Source organism: Trachurus trachurus (genome assembly GCF_905171665.1).
Source record: "Trachurus trachurus genome assembly, chromosome: 4".
Taxonomy (NCBI): domain Eukaryota; kingdom Metazoa; phylum Chordata; class Actinopteri; order Carangiformes; family Carangidae; genus Trachurus; species Trachurus trachurus.
Window position 1 is genome coordinate 3,832,015 of NC_139898.1, and position 20,516 is coordinate 3,852,530.

A 20,516-nucleotide genomic window follows, 5' to 3' on the forward strand; every position below is an offset into this window, starting at 1 on the left:
TACAGTGTGCGAGACATGCACTAAACTAACTCAATAATATCATGTTCAAGTCTTTTCCTATATTTCATGTCATGTTTCTCCATTAGTGCAAAGTTGGAGGATAGACAGGCTCAATTGGAGGGGGAACAGAGAGGGAAGGAAGGGGGGTGGGGGGTGGGGGCGGGGGGAGTTGGAAATGGACTATGAGGCAAAAAAAAAAAAAATAGACAGGATTTCATTTCACAACCACACCTACCTCCGACCGACACTACCTTTCCGTTTCCCACCCTTTCCTGAGCACCACTCTATACATACACACATACACATACACTCCATGCCCCCTGGTTCACTCACTCCAAAATTGGACCAGATGTCACATCAAGAGTCTTTGACCACAGCCCTGCAGCCAGATGAAGAATTTGAGAAATTCTGGAAAATATTTGTAGAGCGGCTCAGGATTGAAGTGGCTGAGGCCTGGGAAGGTAGAGGTTAAACCTCTCCTGCTTTAATGAGGGACTGTGTGCCTGAGCGCTGTAATGCTATAGCAGCTAATGGGGAGGCAGGAGCTGGGGACAGAGATATAGGGTTAAAGCTCCAGGGCTTGGTTATGACGCTGATCCGCCGTCAACCCCGGGGGGGGCAAAGGGTCGGACTCCTCTCTCTGCTGCTAATAAAGATCTCCCTCAGAACCACGTCACTGAACACCTGACTGTAGCACGGATCAGACAGGATGCCCACAGCTGAGAGATGCTAATGGAAAAGGACTTTGGGTCAATTTAGCTCACATCGCAGACATGTAATAATATATATGAGTGGGTGGTCACTATAGCAACACGCAGACAGAGCTTAGCAGAAAAGGAATGGAGCCAATCCCTGTTTATGTTTTAAAAGAAAAAAGGCCCCTGCAGTTCAAACCTGCAGCCAGACAGCATGTGTAAGAACACACAGCAAACACACACAATGCATAATCTCCTTTGGCATTGTGCAAAACATAATGAGGGTTTAGGTGAGGCTACTTTTAGAAGGTATGGTTTCCTGAGAGCTGCAGTGAGCGACTCTTCACATAGAGTGTTTTCACAATAAACATCCACTTGAATCCGCATGACAGCCGACCGTCAGACAGTGTGTAGCCATGTTCGCCGGAGAAACACGGAAGAATGAGATTCCACAGTCTGCGGTTGGAGTTTGTGTATTTATAGTGAGTGTATGGTGCTGGTGCGTGTTGCTAAATCAATGCGGCCGCTCAGTGAGAGTGGAACCCGAGCCAAAGGGGAAAGCAGCAGATGATGATGCTGCTGGTGCTCAGCTGCCAAGACCGAGCACTGTAACTGTAACTCAGCAGCGGAGTTCTGGGTGAGAGGAGCGTGTGTGTGTCTGTGTGTGTGTGTGTTTATTCATCATCGCTCTGTTCCTGTTGTGTTTATGCATCATTCATCTTATTTATGAGAGCAACATAAAGAAGGAGCGATTCTTCAGTGCATGTGTGATTATTATGGCCTCAGGTGTCCTATATGCAAACAGTATCATTAGCTGTGCCTGAGGCTGCCACTGTGGCACAGACTGACAACTTATAGGAAGGTGTCACAGACCAGAACAGACTGTGTGTGTCTGTGTGTGTGTGTTGGCAGCACCAGCTGGCAGATAGGAACTAATTAAAGGTAACGAGATATTTATGTATTAACTGGCCGTGTGGTGTGTAACACTTCTTTGTGATGCACACGCACGTGAACAAACCCCATTCAAGGTCTCAAGGTCTCATTCTTCTCTACACACCCACATTCCTTGCTCCTGATTCAGGACCCTCCTGATAACCCCCCCTTTTCCTGGTCTTTCTCCTCTCTTTTAACCCCCCTTTGTCCCTCCATACACCAAACACCCCATGTGTAACCCCTCCCCAAAACCACTAAAGTGGGCCAACCAATCATCACAGAGCAGGCAGATTGTGTTTAGCATGACAAAGGGGAATCTGTGTGACCATTTGTGTCTTGTGTGTATCTGTGTGCTTTACATGCATTGTGTGTGTTTACATGCATATGTGCATGTGTGCGTCCTTAAAGGAATAGCCAACACTGGAGCTTTTTTTTTTTTTTTTTTCTACCGCAGAGGGAAGTTGTTTTATGCAGGAAATTCGCTCCACATGCCACGAAAAGCTCATCTACATTTTTATGAGCGCTGATGAAACAGTGAATCTCTGCCTGAGGTTCTTTAATAACCAATATAAAGCCACTGGAAAACTCAGTGTGTCAGGCAGAACCGCCTCGGCGACACCAGAACGAGGAGTTAATCTGCACCATTTGTAACATCCTGGGTAATAAACTCCTGCTCCTGTGTGTCAACTGTGGTATATTCCACTGCAACTGTTGATGTGCCTCTGTTTCTCCGTATGGAGTTATCGATGTGGCCCCCACCTGCTCCTCTAATGCCCGGTCAGCCACGGGTACCGCTTCCCCATCTCTGTCTGATAGATCGGAGAGGCATTCCCCTGCCACAACACATGCTTAAGCAATTATTGCACGCATTCCCCTGGACAGAGAGGTCTGAGGAGAGGCAGAGGGAGAGAGAGAGGGAGAGAAGGAGAGGGAGCCAGAGAGAAAGTAATTTGAAGTGGAGTGATCAGGGGCAGCTGGCCAGGGATTTGCAGGGTTCTGGGAGAGAATGTGTAGAAGTTAAGCGCAACTCCCATAATCCTTTTCTAAAAGAGAGAAAGGAGAGACAGAGGGATTGAAAAGAGAGAGAGAAGAGAAAGGGGGGCCACTGGAGCTGGAAACTAAAAGGACTGGGCTACAGTGACAGCGGCCAAAAACAAACCAGCTATCAAAGCAACACACACTCGCACACATAAACACAGCACAATGCATCTGGACGGGACGCTCGCAGAATAACAAGTTAGGACTAACGCACAAAAAAAAAAAAAAAAAAATCAACATCACAAACAAGTCACCATTGGGACCCCCCCATCACCCACACACACACACACTGCTTGGGTCTCAGTGACAGTTTTGAAGCCAGTTATGAATCAATACTTTTAATTACTCTTTGATTTTTTTACTGTAGTCATGTAACATCTCTATGTATAGAGGCTGGAATGGCACCTCTGGAGGTTTTAGGGTCAGATGAGCAAGGTTATAGGGGCACGGGCTATTTAAAGGGCAGTAAAAGGGCAGGTTACAGCACTTCAAAAACGTTTGTGCCCCAGGCATGTTGGCAGGCAGCAGACACATCAACCAATAGGTCCAGTGATGCTGTGGGGACTTTGAAATGATCAATACATCATGTGGTGACAGAGAGAAAAACATACCTTTGTTAGTCAATAACTGTCAAATAGCTATTCTCTTATATTGATGCAGGCTAAAAAAAAACAAAAAAAACGACATTTATCCATTATGCCTTTACACGTGTCAAGTCTATAGGTCAGGCATCACGTTATAAACTCTACTTTTTAAACAAGCCTGAAATAACATGTGTTTGTGTCTGTGTGTTGTTCTGTGGTCAGTGTGTCTTGACTCTTTCCGCGCGTCCAGCAGCATGGGGTGGTGTGTTGGAACTGGATGATAAGGGGATGTTACAGATTAAGTTGTCTTGTGGTCACAGATAACAGACAATACTTTTAAAACGATGAGGTCTTTATTGCCTGCCATTAGAAAGCGCGGGTCCTGTGTAAATTGGGCTGTTTATCAATCATGATTAAGGTGAATTCAGTTTGCATCATGTCTCAACATTTATTCTTATTATGTGAGATAATAAGAATAAAAAAAATTCAAAAAAAAAAAAAAGAATTCAGATTAAAATAGAGAAGAGGAGTTATTGAAGTAATGTATAAACTTACCAAGTAGAAGACAGAAGATGTCGAGCGCTATCAACAGTTTCTTCTTGCTGTTGTCAACACCATTGTTGTTATTTAACGTAGAGGTTCCTCCGTTCCTTGTCTCTTGTGCCATCGCTTTCTCATACATGTACTTTTGCATTTGAGAACTCCCCCGTTTTCAGCTCGAAATCCCACACCACGCGGTAGGTGAAGAAACTCTGACAGGCTCTCTCAAGTCCTTTAAAGAAATGTCATGCGACTGCACGGGGGGAACAAACTTCCCAACAAGGAGGTCGCGTAAAGTTGCAGATGTGCTCGTTGTCTCGTGTTTCAGTTTTTTAAAAGTAATCTAAAAATATAAATGTCTATATGCCAGTATTATCTGGTGAACGGACCCGCGCGCCACGGACCCCCAAGAAAAGTAAAGTTGCCTGCGCTCGAAATGAATGGAGCCCGCTCCCAGCTTGGTTCAAAGGCTACGAGTACGAATTGCGCTGCGCATCGACAGCCTCTCGTTATATCAATCCTTCTCCTCCTCCTCCCCCTGCTCTCTTCAAGTTCCCCCAGCAGCTTGAAAGGCTCAGCCCTCTTCCCCTCTGCTAGCGGTGGTGGGTAATCGCCTCCATTCCCTGCATGGAAACTTTCTCAGACTGAGTAATAACATAGAGGCGCGTGGGCACACAGCGCCCCCGGCGGTTGCGCACGTCACAACAGGCGCACCGGGGTGACAAGAGCTCCGGAGACGGAGTGTTTCCTCTCTTTGAATCCTGAGCGTAATTAAAACCACAAGCCCTTATTTTCCAGGAAATGTTGTAACAATATGTTTTGTCAGTTTCTGTTGAAATATTCCTGTTGATATCCGCGAGGAAAAACTCTTGATAACCTATCTACCCACTTAAAAGTCAAAGTGGCTCTCAACCAAAGAAATGTCATCTTAGGCGCTGCTATCACATTATTATTTGGCAAATCCCACAGTGCAGGCCTTTCTCTCGGTGCTAATATAGCTACAAATAATAGGCCAATAGCTGATCATGTTCAATTTGATTCTTTTTTTTCTGTGAAAACGTGTGTTTACATTTGCTGAACAGGAAAAAAATAAAATATCAATATATGTTTAATCCATGCCTAAATTTCACAAATAGAAATTCCTAGTGGATATTCTAGTGAAAGTACTATAATCAGTGAGAGTATGTTAGAAGAATGCAAGGCAATAAGTTTTAGGCCTCTTTGATAACTTAGAAAAGTCCACGCGCCAGCTCCTCAAATGTTTTCTCATTTCAGAGAAGACCCCCTGCCTTACAGTAAAGTAATGCAGTCCCACTGGTCGTTGATAAATTAAACTCACACCGCCATCTAGTGCTTAAGTAGGAACAACTCACCTCAATCCTGATGAGAGGGGTCAGGCTGCAGAATGGGTTTGCAACTCAATAGCCTATAGTCTATTGATCTGGTCTATTGATCACTTTTCCGTCCTTATTATTCAATCGTTTTTTTCTATACCCTAAATATAATAGAATATGGTCAACTATTAGCCTAGAAATCTAGACGCACCCTAGCGGCAGCAAAAATATTTGCTCCGTATAGTCTGGCTCGTCAGGCTAGTCAACTATTTCTTTATTTATCAATTTAGGCTATATGTTTATTTCATTTGGAACCGAATGGGTGCAGTCACCCAGCCAACACATCCAAGTGAGGCCCACATTGGTTACATGGGCTTCAATGGGCTCAGAGTGGGCTTTTAAATGGGTTCGTGTTGGGCCCCACATGGGTTTCCCGGAAGAATATAGCCTACATAGGTTTTGCCCATTTAGCCCAACAAGGGCCCTTCATCAGCCCATCAGTGCTAACACATGTGGGGCCTCCATGGAAACTGCGGATAAAATGATATCAGGCCTGATGGAGCCCATCTAGGCCCCATATGGGTGTGCTGGCTGGGCAGGAGGGACACAGCCTAATAAGATGCATGGACAGAAGAAATCAATGACAGTCCAGTCTGAGGGCCCAAGCTGTGGTCAGCAGCACCTGTCACTGTCCTGCTGGCCCAAGCTACTGTGCACATTCTATATCATAGGCTACTATCTCCTTTTCACATTTTCTTCAAAAGGAGTGTCGCTGTCTTTCAGAGCAGCCTTGTCCTGAGACATTAAGTAGCCTAGGCCTAACCTTTTTATGAGCAAATGCTAATAATAATAAAAAAACAAAAACAAATAATAACTCTTATTTGTTTATTTATTATTTATTTTATTTTGTTGGAACTATGGTCACTTGGGGTCAATCTTTTTGGTGCTGAAGCATCGGCTAAGTAAAAAAGACTAGGCTACCTCATAGAAGAGCAGCTGGTCTCCATCATCACCACCAAGGTTTTTACAGCTGGCTCTTTAAATAGAATGTAACATACAATACAGAGATCTGTCCTGACTAGTTATGTCAGGGCAGGTTATCGACCGGGGGGCATAACTCAAAACAACAACACCTCGGTGGGAGATGCCAATTCACACCGTGCAGGTTCCACTGACGCCACAGGCACAGCTGTTGGTTTCCCCTGGTTTTTTTTTCCCCCCGTGCTCTTTTTAAATACATTAATCATCTGCCCTTCACCTCTGCGGTCCTAACAGTAAACCTGGCAGAGCGCGGTTTACCGGGCAAAGCCGTCGGTGGCTCCGGTCCTTCCTGAGGAGAAGTGCGGTGCCCCGCCCCTCTGTGTGCGCCCCGCAAGCAGCAGGCAGACAGGCAGGCAGCAGCACACTCACCGCACCGAGCGAGCTCAGCCAGCCGTCGGTAACGGAGAAGATGGCAGAGCGGCAACAACAGAAACACGAAGGGAGGGTAAAAATCGGCCACTACATCCTCGGCGACACGCTCGGAGTGGGGACGTTCGGCAAAGTGAAGAGTTAAGTCGTGTTTTTGTGCCACGCCGTGCTTCATGTGTACGTTTGTGCGGTCGGGTTGGAGTAATGTGAAGTAGTCTCCGTGCCGCCCCCCTTCCACGGACAGCGCTGAACTTGCCGGTGGTCAGTGGGCAGTCGGCGCAGCTCTCCGCTGCTCCGGCTGCGACGGGAGGGTTTTACAGCGTAACTACGGTCCGAGAATCCGGCCGCTTGAAAGTCGAATTCCTCCACCGGAGCCCCCGTCTGTCTAGAGACGGTTATCAGCCACGGCAGGTGTCTGTCCTCACCTGGGGGGGTAACGGCTTGAAGCAGAACTCTAGCCAACCCCCGGTTATTTAAATTTAACGTCAAACCGTGAAGGCTTCACATTGTGGTCGGTGTCTTTGCCCTGTCTTACGGTAAAGGACATCTGTGAAGCTCGCAGCTTGACCGAGACCGAGACCCCACCATGTGAGCAGCCTAATGTTGTTGACTGACCTAATGTTTGTAAACGGTGCCGCTGCTTAGCCGCTGCTACCCAGGGGACGGGCTGTGAACAACCGTCTCCGTCGCTGAACCACATTATACGGGCGTTAAGTTAAGAGCTGAGCAGGGTTAACGTTATCTCAGTTTTTCTTGGCTGGTTTTCGGATACTGCTTGACCTTGTGAGCTTTCACTCCACAGTAACCCCGCCTGTGTATTAGCTTAGCTAGGGGGGCGGTGGGTGGGGTTTTTCCGGTGTAACTTAGTTACTTCCCCCCAAAAGTAACTGAGTTAGTAACTGAATTACTACATAATAAAAGTAACTAATTACCAGCGAAAGTAGTAACTATTGCGTCACTTAAAAATAAAATAAAATGCTCATGTCAAATTACTTGAACTCGTCTCGCCCCCCTTGTCCGCACTGCGCGGAGGAATACGCCACTGAGTGAGTTGGTTAGTTCCAGGCAGAGCGATTGATGTACGAAAATAACTCAATTTTAAAGAGCTTAAAGTCCGTCCACGGGAAACCATGTATGAATTCAATACAAGTTTATAGTCCTATCATTAAAAAAACAAATAGCTACTATATATTAGTATGTAATTTGCCAGTGACAATAGTTTGTTTTGATGCTATAGTGCTTGTTGTGGGTCTGTGAGTAGTAAACAGAGAGCTCCATAACCCCAAACACACATGAGCAGTAAATAAAGGCTGTAGCACAGTCAAAAGCGGGATTTAAAACACTATTCATTCACTTGTATACTTAAACCTATAGTGCAATCAGTTTAGAAATCAAGCTTTAACCCTGTCATATTACCCTTTCTGTTTTGTTTACCTTGTGTCTAACCACCTGTGTAAGCTTGTGTGTGAGTCTGTCATCATGAGTGTTGTGTATATCTGCTTCATGTCTTGTTTCTGTTGTTTCCAGTTGGAGAGCATCAGCTGACGGGCCATAAAGTGGCTGTGAAGATCTTAAACAGGCAGAAGATCCGTAGTCTAGATGTCGTGGGGAAGATCAAGCGAGAGATCCAGAATCTCAAACTGTTCAGACACCCGCACATCATCAAGCTGTAAGTAAAGAGAGAGACACACACATCCTTCTATCAGATTTAGGTTTCCCAGTACTGACAGACTGCACAGAGAGATAACACAGATCTGTCGAGGAAGTGGCTGCTGTAATGTGGGCCTTCTGCTCTGTCGAGTTCTCTCTGTGTGTTGTGGCATGCTTTTCTCGTTCCCGTTTGTTTACTACAGCTGCGCTGCACTGAGCATGCCCATTGGGCTCCCAGGAGGGAGAGCACACAAACATGCCAACACACACACACACACACAAATATGCACACATGGAGAGGCTTGGAGCTAGATAAAGAAGTATGTTGTGTTCAGTACAAATCTCCGCTTGAGAGATAATAGAAGTTGCTGATATTCTTGCTCCTGTTAAAGGGATAGTTCAACATTTTGGCAAATTGGCCCATTGCCATAATCGCTATAGTAATTGCCGGTGCAAGCTATTTTTTAGAACGCCGGACCAGAGCCGCGAGCTGCTCATAGCTACGCTACGGAAGCTGATGGGATTTCTTGGTTTCCTTCATCAAACTCATCAAATACACAATCCAACAACTCCAAAACGCTCTGGTGGACAAGTTGTACTATGAGATAATAACGGAATGTTACGAGACAGAGTTGTTTTCGGGGTAAAATTCATGCAAAACTGCTGATGCGCGTTCCCGTCGGGGGCAGTTTTTCGGCTCTGCATTTGCCTCGAAAACAACTCTGCCTGTAACATTCCGTTATTATCTCATAGCGTGGTGAATGTGTAGGTCACAACTTGTTGGACAAGTTGTTGGATTGTGTATTTGATGAGGGAAACCAAGAAATTCCATCATCTTCCGTAGCGTAGCTCTGAGCAGCTCTAAAAATAGCTTGCACCGACAAATAAAGGTAACAAACCTACTCCTAAAACTATAGGGATTATGGCAATGGGCCAATTTGCCAAAATGTTGAACTATCCCTTTACAGTAAATCCCTGTGTTCATCTCCGTGTTGAGACTTCTCCTGTTCTCTTTTAGTTTGTCTTTACTTTACTCTGTCTCCTTGGCTCCTTTTTCCTTGTCGGACCACGTCTCTGTCCCTTTCTACAACCTCTGTGTTATTTTTAGGCCAGGGTGAGTGTTAGTCTACCGTCACACTGTAAGCTATGGCAGATATGTGAGCTCTTAGGTTAGGAGCTGGAGTGCTGTTGAACACTGTGTCACGGACATATACATTCATGAAAAAAGACACACACACACACACACACACACACACACACACACACACACACACACACACACACACACACACACACACACACACAGTCTGCTTGTACTGCTTCAGAGATCTGCAAGCACAGACGAAGAACTGAGAAAAATCACATTCTGTTTGATGTATTGGCCCTGTTTGTAAGAGCAGCATGAAATGAATACGACCAGATGTCATAAACGTTTCTCTCAAGCGTTGTCACTATTTAGATTTCTAGAAGCACACTCTGTCTTGGGAAGATAGAAGATATAGTGAATTGTTTTGTGTTTATATTTCCCCCAGTGCCGCACTGTGTGGTGCTGCATCTGGCTTGACAGGAATGAATTAGATTGTGATAAAGCGTAGAATCTCCCATGAGCAGCCATTCATGAGATCAGGCCTGTATTTTAATACACCTGACCTTTTATGAAAATAATGCCCACACTCAGCAGCCATATATCACAGCTTATCAATTCCTTTCTGTGTAGCTGTTTCTATGTATCAAGGCTGTGCATTATTTAAAGTAATAAAAAGTAATTGGTTTAGAGACGTGGAGATGAGATAAATGCCCAATGTTATGGTTATGGTTTGATGTGGTTATGATGTGAAAGAAACAGTGAGTCCAATCAGCACAAACGCATGTCTGTATGTCAGGTACCAGGTCATCAGTACACCCACAGATTTCTTCATGGTCATGGAGTATGTGTCTGGAGGGGAGCTGTTCGACTACATCTGCAAAAACGGACGGGTAAGACCTCTCAGTATTATTGATTCATTTGAGTTCCCATATAATAGTGCACTTATCATTGAGTGATTAGAAATTATAGCCTATCACTAACCATGGATCAATTTTGGCACTAATATACAGTATATTAGGCGGGGCGTCGAGTGGCGCAGTAGGTTTACAGTCCTCACTGCAGGTGACCCTGGTTCGAATCCCACAAAAAATATACATACAGTTGCTCATAAGTTTACATACCCTGGAAGATTTTGTAACTGTGTACCATTCTTTAAGGAAAACACGAGTGATCAGGCAAAACACATTTCTCTTATTTTTAATGGGATTCAAATTAAACTGTTGAGACATCCCAAAATAACACAATCATTTAAAAAAAAAAAAAAAAAAAAAAAAAAAAAAAGAGAGAGATCTTGAACACTGCTGATTGGCATTCTTAAATCTTTGGATATCTTTTTTTTTATCTCCTTTTTCTGTTTTACAAAGTTGAACAACCTTCTCCCTCAGGACTTTTGACAGTTCTTTGCTTTCCCCATCCCCATGGGTCAGAATCCAGCAAAGTCAGTGCAGCAATGGATGAAATGTGCAGGTGTTTGTCAAGAGCCCAGAATCTCATTGACTTTTTATACACAGACACTAATTACAAGCATCAAGTTACAGGTTACAGGTGTACCCTGACTAGCCATTTAAACCAGTCTGTGTCAGTCTGTGTGTGTATTATCAGGGTAAAACTTTGAGGGTATGTAAACTTTTGATCAGGGCCATTTTGGTGTTTGGACTTATCATTAGGATTTATAAAGATCAAACACAATTGTGTGATAATAAATGGCTTTGCCCAGCCACTAACTCTGAATAAAAGAAAAGTTTTGTTGCATTATCAATTATATTTTCTGTAGCCAGTATTTCACAAATTCTGCCAGGGTATGTAAACTTTTGAGCACAACTGTATGTATATATTAGGCACTTATTACAAGATTATTTTATTAAGTGATTACTCTGCAGTGACTCTGTAAGATTCAAGCTCTTACTTGTATTTTTTGGCTGAGCAACAATAGCAGGGCCAGCTGTCCTGACTGTCTGACAGGGAAGCCGATGAGCACTTTCAACACACTGAGCTTTAGAGAACTTAATAGAATGATAGCCTCTCTCATCCCTCTCCTTCTCTCTGAGGGATCATTTTACATTTCCAGATGAAATCCTCTCAATCTTTGTCTTTCATTGTTGACTTTGGTGATTGTATTTATTTATTGATGTTATAAAACCAGAATTTGACCCAAGGCAACATCCCTGTCACCGAAACATATTTTCAGATTAAACTACTGATGTAAACTTCTAAGTAATATAATATCATACTTTCAGTTGTTTGCATCAGCTGCCATTATGAGAGCTATAAATGCCCCAACTTTAATCACATTTATATGTTTATTTACATTTTTCCATTTGCTGCGAGGTCACTAGTGGACATACCAACCGTATCTAGGTCTTAACACTTAAAAAGCCCTTTAGAGTTGTGGGCACTGGCCAAAATGTCCTCACAATGATGATTTCAAACCACGTTTTGTCCTCACAACCACAGGATAATACCAAGGAAATGATAATTTCCTTGGTATTATCATTATTATTAGAATAATCTTAGTTAATCAGGGACCCGAGTCACAGACACCCCATGACCAAACCCAAACATGATAAATTTTAAAGGGCAGCGACAGTGTATAGCTTAGTTATCCACTGTTCTTTTTCCACACATGTGCCCTGGGCTTGTATTAGCATCTTTTGTAATACTCTCGCTCACACCAGCTATTGGCTGTGTCTCTTAATGTTACATCTTTCAGGTGGAGGACACAGAAGCTCGCCGTCTTTTCCAGCAGATAATCTCAGCTGTGGACTACTGCCACAGGCACATGGTGGTCCACAGAGACCTCAAACCAGAGAACGTCCTGTTGGATGCCAGCAGGAACGCCAAGATCGCCGACTTTGGTAGGATTCGCAACGAAAACAGTTCTCGCTCAAGGGAGGAGCAAAAGGATTGGCATGGCAAAAGCTGAGGATTGTGAGGGAATTTAATAAGAGAGAGAGAGAAAGCTCAACAGAGCATAAGTGAATGTTAAAGGGTGGGTAAGACACCGAGAGAGGCAGAGTTTGTGCCAGAGCTGAATGGAAAGTGACAGCTATTTGCAATTTTACAAAATGGAATAATAACACACCTACTGAGTGAAATCAACGTCATGCACCTGTTGAGATAAGAATTAAAGGAGAATTCTGGTCATTTTCTAAGTAACGCTCTACAGCTCTAGGTCCCCGAGTGCGACCATAGAAAAAAAACGGAGAAAAATATGTGCAGACCGGACCTAGCTCTCCCCCTGCTAGCTGCGCTACACTGCAGTTAAACAGCCAAGTAATGGGAAACTTTGGCCTCTATTATGCTCAAAATATCACTACAAATGCTTTGCAACATCCACCAGTTCCTTACCACACAATACTGACTGTGTATAAACTCTGTTAATATGAGAGAGCAGTGTTAACTGTGTGTTTTTATCACGTACCTCTGTTTACTCTAGCTTCCTGAGTAGACCTTACTACTCGACTGTCGAGCTCGGGACTGTTTCCATATCAACAGAGACAAAAAAGCAAGGAAAATATGGATTTAGGAGGAAAAAAATGATTTTGGGTGGGAAAAAAACATGAATATAACTGCTTTTTTCCCATAACAAAAGTGCTATTTTGAGCATAATAGAGGCCAAAGTCGCTGCCCCCATTACTTGGCTGTTTAACTGCAGTGTAGCGCAGCTAGCAGGAGGAGAGCTACATGTAGGTCCGGTCTGCACATATTTTTCTTGGATTTTTTCCTATGGTTGCACTCGGGGACCTAGAGCTGTAGAGCGTTACTTAGAAAATGACCGGAATTCTCCTTTAATTTCTGTCTTTCTTATTCACTATGGTAGATTCTTACTCATTGTGGTAGATTTGTCTTATTAATTGGTCAAGAGACTGCACCGATGCAAGCATAAAAGAAAGATTTTGAGAAACATATAAAGATCCCTGTGGCCAGCAGGGTGCGTAGGGTGGAGAAAGGTCCCCTAGCAACGGCCAGGTCTCATATCAAGTCTGGCAGGAAGCCTTGAGGCCCAGTGTCATCTGATAGGGAAGGAATCGTTGGGGTGCGGCAGGGGTGTGCAGCAGGAGAAAGTGTTTTGGCTGAGAGCAGCAGACACTGGTGAGCAGAGAGAGAGGGAGTGTTATGGGAACAGGGAGGGAAGATAAAGAGAAGGTCAGCACATCACAGAGCGTCTGGTGTTTACCGTCCGTCCGTGGCCCTGGCAGGCGGGGAGAGAGGCTCATCCAATTAAACGAGCTTTGTGTTCAGAGCTTAGCATCTTGGCGGGTGAAGGAGGATGAAGATATCAGCGGCGTCCTTAGTGTGTAATTCTCACCCTCCCTGTGGTGGCCTGCACTGGCTTTAACCTATGTGTATCAACACAGCAATAGCATGGTATTAGAGGATTGTTTGTGTTGTGTGTGGGACTGTCAAAATAAAGACAGAAAGAAAGGTGTTAACGTGTGTGTGTCATGTGATTGGCTGACAGGTCTGTCAAACATGATGTCAGATGGGGAGTTTCTACGTACAAGCTGTGGCTCCCCCAACTATGCTGCTCCAGAAGTCATCTCAGGAAGGTGTGTGTGTGTGACGTACATGTGTAATCATATGCATAAACCAGGCCTGCATGATCATTACACTGAGCTGGAACTAACCATTAGTTTCATTACACAGTGATATGAGGATTGTTTTTTGTTTCTATGTTTGTTTCAATTTAAAACTGTGAGTGAGTATCCATCACAACTTCATAAAGTCCTCATTTTAATGAATTTAATTAAACAATGTATATTTTTTCCCCTCCATTTTTGCATTTACATTCACATATACAATTAATTGTCATATTATTTAAAAGAAAAAATAATGTAGTAAATGGTTCTTCTTTCAATCAAGTAATTGAACAATACTATCACTATCTACTTCAATCATGTACACAACCTTTGCAAAAATCATTGTATAATTGTTCAGAATTGTGTGCGCTTTACATCAATGGTACCAGAGGTCTGGCAGTCAAGACCAGAAATAAAAACTTGCCTTAAATGTTCACATGTCTATTCAAATAAGCTAATCAAAATATGTGTCCTGCACCAATGTGTGGGTTAACACTTCATTTTAGCATCCCATTTTTACCTTTTTTAAAATAAATATACAAACAGCTAATGTTATTTAAAGCAGAAGTAAGCGATCCGGTGGTTCTGACTTCTTGTCAGCCGATGGAGTTAGCAGTCCCCGCCCTCGTCCCTACGTCACCACATTCACGCGCATCCCTTGGCTGCACACACAGAGAGGACCGCCCCTTTATGCCGTTCTCTCTCCTCATTGGATAAAGGTTGTAGGATACAAGGAAAGTTTTCTCCTCGGCTTACAGCAGAGCAGAGTGACTGACAGACCCGTGTTTCAGACCAAACACTCTATAGAAGTGATTGCTGTCGGAAGATAGAACTATTTAAGACTTATATTAACACAAACATTCCGCTTACTTCTGCTTTAATGTGTTTAAAATCGCTCAAGACATGCTTGTCACATTTGTCTCCCAAAACACAATTAAAATAACAATTATGCATTCTTAAAAGCAAATGTTTTTCTGTTCTGTCACACATTGTGATTGATGTGTTTGTTTGCTGCGTGTCACATCCTCTCATGGCTCTGTCAGGCTCTATGCAGGTCCAGAAGTGGACATCTGGAGCTGCGGCGTGATCCTGTACGCCCTGCTCTGTGGCACTCTGCCCTTTGACGACGAGCACGTCCCCACACTGTTCAAGAAGATCAGAGGAGGCGTCTTCTACATCCCCGAGTACTTGACCCGCTCCGTGGCCTCGCTGCTGATGCTCATGCTGCAGGTCGATCCTCTGAAGAGAGCCACCATCAAAGACATCAGGTGCCTGCCCCACTCTGCTGCTTCAAGTGACCTTTAAGTGCTAGTTTGGTTTATTTGCTGTGGGTTACTTATCCTGCAGTAGAGTCAGGTCAGTGCCATACTAGTTTGGAGGAGCAGGCAGAACAGAAGGAAGGCACAGAGGCTGAGTGATGTACTGCTGTGGACAAGGACAGAAGAAAAAATGCACTATAGCCAACAGAAAACATGTCCACAGCAAGTAGAAGAGTTTTCACTGCTGTACCTTGCTGTCACACAGTCCTGTATGACTCAGCTGATCTGTGGTGTAAATCACTACATGGTGTGAGTTGTGCACAGGAATATTTAAGTTCCAAATGAAAGGGCTGTTTGGCAGCAAGATAAAGCCGTGAAAATGTTCAGAAATTGGCTACAGTGCAACTGATGTTGGGTTTTTAGGTGGCTGAAATACATATACATACAGTATATTTTCTGCTGTCTGTGTCTAGAACTGTCCATCATTTTATTCTCCTTACATCTCATGAATCTTTTCAAAATGAAATCAAAGTGAGTTGTGACTTGTTAGATGTGAAACATGTTCTGCAGTTTCTCTTTTCCATTCACTGGCAGCCCTGTAACCTAAACAATCCTGTTTCCTGGGTGTTGATACCAAAACAGACAACTGTTTGACAACAGTTTGACAAGTCTGACAAGTCTAAATGTCACATACTATAGTATTCACTAACGAACACAACCATTATTGCACATAGGTACAAAGTGAAGCATGACAAGCTGACAGTATTTTGCTTCCGCCAGGGAACACGAGTGGTTCAAGCAGGACCTGCCAGGCTACCTGTTCCCTGAAGACCCTTCATATGACTCCACGGTCCTGGATGAGGAGGCCGTCAGAGAAGTGTGTGAGAAGTTTGAATGCACAGAGTCTGAGGTCATGTCCAGCCTCTACAGTGGAGATCCACAGGTACACTCACAAATCTAATTCATTGTTAAAATTTACCCTACAAGATCATGTATGTATGTACAGTTTGTAGGTTTTTATGGACACGTTTCCGGGTCACAGTCAAACAATCTTTAAAGGAGACACATCACAGCTCTTTCCATCCTCTCCAAACAGCCCTGTTCAGAACGGCTGGTTTCAGTGTCTGTCCCTTTAAATGCAAATGAACCACTGCTTGCCCCGCCCCTTCTACCGGTACCAGGTTGGGGTGGTTTTATGCAAATTAGAAACCTAGTTAGCCTGCACATTAGAGATTTTTTTTTGTCAGTTCTCACATTTTGGGGCCAGAAGGCAAGACAAACACCTAAATATATGTTAAAGAGCCTTCAAAAAGTGATATTTCCATAATATGTCCCCTTTAAAGATATTTTCAGATTAGTCACATTCATTTGAAAAGGGACAGTTACATTGATTACCTACTGTCTTATAAGGTCTCATCGATATTGTTCGAAGACAGATTTGAAAAGTCTCCTTTAGAATTCAATTTTATCAGTTTGTTGATGACATGGATTTTTACTGAAGTTACTGCTCTGCCGTCTTTAATTACTCAGTGTTGTGGTTGTCATTAGTCATTCTGCCATACTTGCCCTGTTCTTGTGTTTGTTCCAACAAACCCCTGATGTTTTTAAAAAGAACTGACAGATTGAATCAGAAATCTCCCCTGTAATCAAGCTTCCTTTTTTAAGTCCAGACTGAAAAAAACAAACATCTTATGTTTTATTAATCTGATGGTCCGTCCTGCTGTCTGTCCTCCTTCTGTCCACCCAGGATCAGCTGGCAGTGGCCTATCACCTCATCATAGACAACCGGCGCATCATGACCCAGGCCAGCGAGTTCTACTTGGCCTCCAGTCCCCCCCAGGGCTCCTTCATAGAAGAGGGCATGCCGCTGCCCCCCGGGGTCAAACCTCACCCAGAGAGGATGCCTCCACTCCTGGCCGACAGCCCCAAGGCACGATGTCCTCTTGACGCTCTCAACACCACTCGGCCCAAACCCCTGGCAGTGAAGAAGGCCAAGTGGCACCTGGGCATCAGGAGTCAGAGCAGACCCTACGATATCATGGCCGAAGTCTACAGGGCTATGAAACAGCTCAACTTTGACTGGAAGGTGATAGGATATTCCTTTTACATGCAGTACACTCATAGGTCTCCATACAAAACCAACTAGATCCCCTGTTGCTTTGTGTTGTAGGTGGTGAACCCGTACCATCTGCGAGTGCGCAGGAAGAATCCAGTGACCGGCAACCTGGTGAAAATGAGCCTGCAGCTGTACCAGGTGGACAACAGGTCCTACCTGCTGGACTTCAAGAGCATTGATGGTTAGTTCTGAACAAAGTTATCAGGATGCACATCGTCTGTTTTCTAATGTAATCTGAATATAGACTCTATACACACAGCACTGCCTGTACCTAATGGGTAATGGGATTTCTTGGTTTCCCTCATCAAACATTCAAACACACAATCCAACAACTCCAAAACGCTCTTATGGACAAGTTGTGACGAGTGAACGTGAAAGTTACAGAGTTGTTTTTGAGGTAAATTGATGCAAAACCGCTGATGTGTGTTCCCGTCAGGGGCAGTTTTTCGGCAAGCAGTCTCTGCATTTGCCTTGAAAACAACTCAGTTTCGTAACGTTCTGTTATTATCTCATAGCGTGGTGAATGTGCAGCTCATAACTTTGAGTTGTTGGATTGTGTATTTGATGAGGGAAACCAAAAAATCCCATGAGCCTCCGTAGCGTAGCTCTGAGCAGCTCGCGGCTCTGCTCCGCCGTTCTAAAAATAGCTTGCACCGACAATTAAAGGTAACAAACCTACTCCTAAGACTATAGGTTATGGGGTGAAACACGAGTCTGATGGGAAATCTGAAGAAATTATCGCTAACACAAAATATGAAACTTGTTCACAAAGTAAAATGAAAAACAAAGAAAATACTGTACATAATGAAATAACCCTAGACCATGAAACCTTTATTTACTTTTCAAAAAATGTAATGTTTGAAACCTTTCCTTTGTTAAACACTGCTGCTATTTTCATCCACTAACCTCCAGATGACATCATCGAGGCGGCGGGTTTTAAATCAGGTTCGTCCACTCCTCAGAGGTCGGGCTCCACCGCCGGCCTCCACAGACCCAGACTGAGCATCGACTCATCCAGCCCGGCCATCGACCTGCCTCAGCTCAGCTCCTCTCTCCCAGGATCCCTGTCGGGTAGCAACCCTCTCCTCGCCCCACGCCAGGGATCACACACCATGGACTTCTTTGAAATGTGTGCCAGTCTGATCACCACGCTCGCACGTTGACCCCCGACGACTCCTGACCTCACTGCAGCCCAGGCGTCTGGCCGGGGTTTACCCCTGCCGCAGATCTGGGATGTAGGGAGACCACCACGCGTTTGGAGCGACTTCCTCTTTCTGTCTCCTCTCCATCTCTGTTCCAGTCGCGTTGGACCGTCAGGGTGGAAAGTGATGTCTGCGTAGTGTTTTCCCACTCAGATGGAGGAGAGAGAAAGAGGGGGCTTTTTGTAGAAAGGCAGATTAATTGCGGTTTTTTTTTCTCGTTGTGACACAGTCCTGGTGGTCAGAGTCTCGGTGCTTTAACATCAGGCCGCGGCTGATCCTGGGACAGGAATGGAAAACTGGGAAGTGGAGTCAGAGGCGAAAAGTCACAGTTCACAGCTAAGGTCAAGTTCACTGTCTCTCCTCCCACAAATACCTTCAGTTATTATCAACTGCTGATAAGCCATCACTCAGCACGACACTTACTGGCAGGATGTCTTGCCGAGTCGCCCGCAGACACTGATCTGAGGTCAGTTTTGCTTCTTGTTTAACATTTGATTAGAGACTGATTAAGACTGACATGATATCTGTGTCTGCGGGAACGCAACCACATGTAAAGTTTAATTTCAGGTTTTCTATGATATAGTTTGTAAAGAAACAGCTTTTGTTATTCATGTAAATTATATTTATATTGCAGTCACATTACACAGCTGAAAAGCTTGACAGAGCTATACCAAATATTAGACTTTATACATCACAAAAGAAGATGATTACTATTCAGATATCAAATCCATATTTATTTTTAGAGTGTGTTTTTAAGCACTGTAGTTCTGTCTTTTTAAGATGCATCAACGTGAAGTTTTGCCCTGAGTTTGAGTAGATTGTAGATGATTAATGAGCCTAGAGGGACAGCAGGAGGGTGGAGCGCCAACACTCCTTCTGGTACTGACTGTGTGCTTCATGTGGTGTTTAGGACAGACACACACCATGTCACATGACTGTTCACAACCACTTCACAATCATGACTTGATGACCTAGACATATCGTGACTATTTTTTCCACATCATACATTTTATATATGCAACAAATATGCAACATGCATCGTCACCTTTACACCTGAGTCCCTGAGAGATGACAAGTTGAGCGTTAAGCGTTAAACTGCTGCTCAACCATGCAGGTTCAGAATGTCATTATAAAAACAAGGCCAGTGACATGAGGAGGAGAGACATGACAGGAGCTCAGTCACATATGCAGAAAGCTAAAGAAGCTGTGTCATGTTTGTAACAGAGCAGGCAGCCACCCTCCATCTTTCTCCTTTAAAGGGGACATATTATGGAAATATCACTTTTTGAAGGCACTTTAACGTATATTTGGGTGTTTGTTTTGCCTTCTGTGAGAATTGACAAAAAATCAAGTAATTTGCAGACTCCCTAGGTTAAAATCCATGTGTTTTTACGAGCTGTTCCCTCAGTTGTCGAATTTGCATAATACCACTCCTACCTGGTACCAGTAGAAGGGGCGGGGCAAGCAGTGGTTCATTTGCATTTAAAGGGACAGACGCTGTAACCAGCCGTTCTGAACAGGGCTGTTTTGAGAGGATGAAATGAGCTGTGATGTTTGATCCTTGGGGGATTTTGACCAAAGCATGCCACACAAAAGCAAGACATCTGGGACATCTGGGAGCTATTTTAATTTGTGGAAAAGGGGCATAATATGTCTCCTTTAAGCTCCTGTCAAATGTGTAGAAATTGTAAATGCTCATGAAAAATCAGAGCTTAAAATCTGCATATTTATCAATTTGCAATTACAGAGCAAAAAGCTAATTTGTATATATTTGATTTTCACAGTTGCGACTTGTATCAGTAGCAGTGAACAAGTTGAGATTAGGTAGTCAGGCAGCGGAGTGACTAAGTGATGAGGTGATGATGAGGAGAAGATGAAGATGACAGGTCCCTGTGAGATGGTGTGTATCTGCTGTTAGACACGATGAGACACAGAAACCTTTCTCCAGTTGCCTTAAAGAATGCCACACAGTGATTTTGTGCAAATGTACCTATATACAGAGAGTGTGTGCGTGTGTGTGTGTGTGTGTGTGTGTGTGTGTGTGTGTGTGTGTGTGTGTGTGTGTGTGTGTGTGTGTGTGTTTGTGTA

At 44.0% G+C, this 20,516-nt stretch overlaps 2 protein-coding genes across 4 annotated transcripts in view; one reads left to right on the forward strand and one right to left on the reverse strand.

Moving 5' to 3' along the window:
• Positions 1-4,357, reverse strand: part of plpp3 (phospholipid phosphatase 3) — a 31,832-nt gene extending 27,475 nt beyond the window's left edge. For both annotated transcript variants that reach the window (XM_083969601.1, XM_083969602.1), the window contains exon 1: positions 3,806-4,357. In XM_083969601.1, the coding sequence (XP_083825727.1) occupies positions 3,806-3,944 (139 nt within the window). In that variant the 5' untranslated portion in view covers positions 3,945-4,357. The remainder of the gene's footprint in view (positions 1-3,805) is intronic.
• A 2,141-nt stretch (positions 4,358-6,498) lies between these two features.
• Positions 6,499-19,826, forward strand: prkaa2 (protein kinase, AMP-activated, alpha 2 catalytic subunit). Of its 2 annotated transcripts, none has more exons than XM_083969596.1 (10): positions 6,499-6,674; positions 8,062-8,203; positions 10,068-10,161; positions 11,982-12,126; positions 13,734-13,821; positions 14,895-15,119; positions 15,891-16,053; positions 16,858-17,196; positions 17,281-17,407; positions 18,139-19,825. In XM_083969596.1, exons 1-10 carry the CDS (start codon positions 6,575-6,577, stop codon positions 18,387-18,389), a joined length of 1,674 nt encoding a protein of 557 aa, XP_083825722.1. In that variant the 5' UTR covers positions 6,499-6,574; the 3' UTR covers positions 18,390-19,825. The 2 variants fall into 2 exon arrangements, with proteins under 2 accessions (XP_083825722.1, XP_083825723.1); XM_083969597.1 differs by lacking the exon at positions 6,499-6,674 and adding an exon at positions 6,843-7,122 and having other exon boundaries at positions 18,139-19,826.
• The last annotated feature ends 690 nt before the right edge of the window (positions 19,827-20,516 follow it).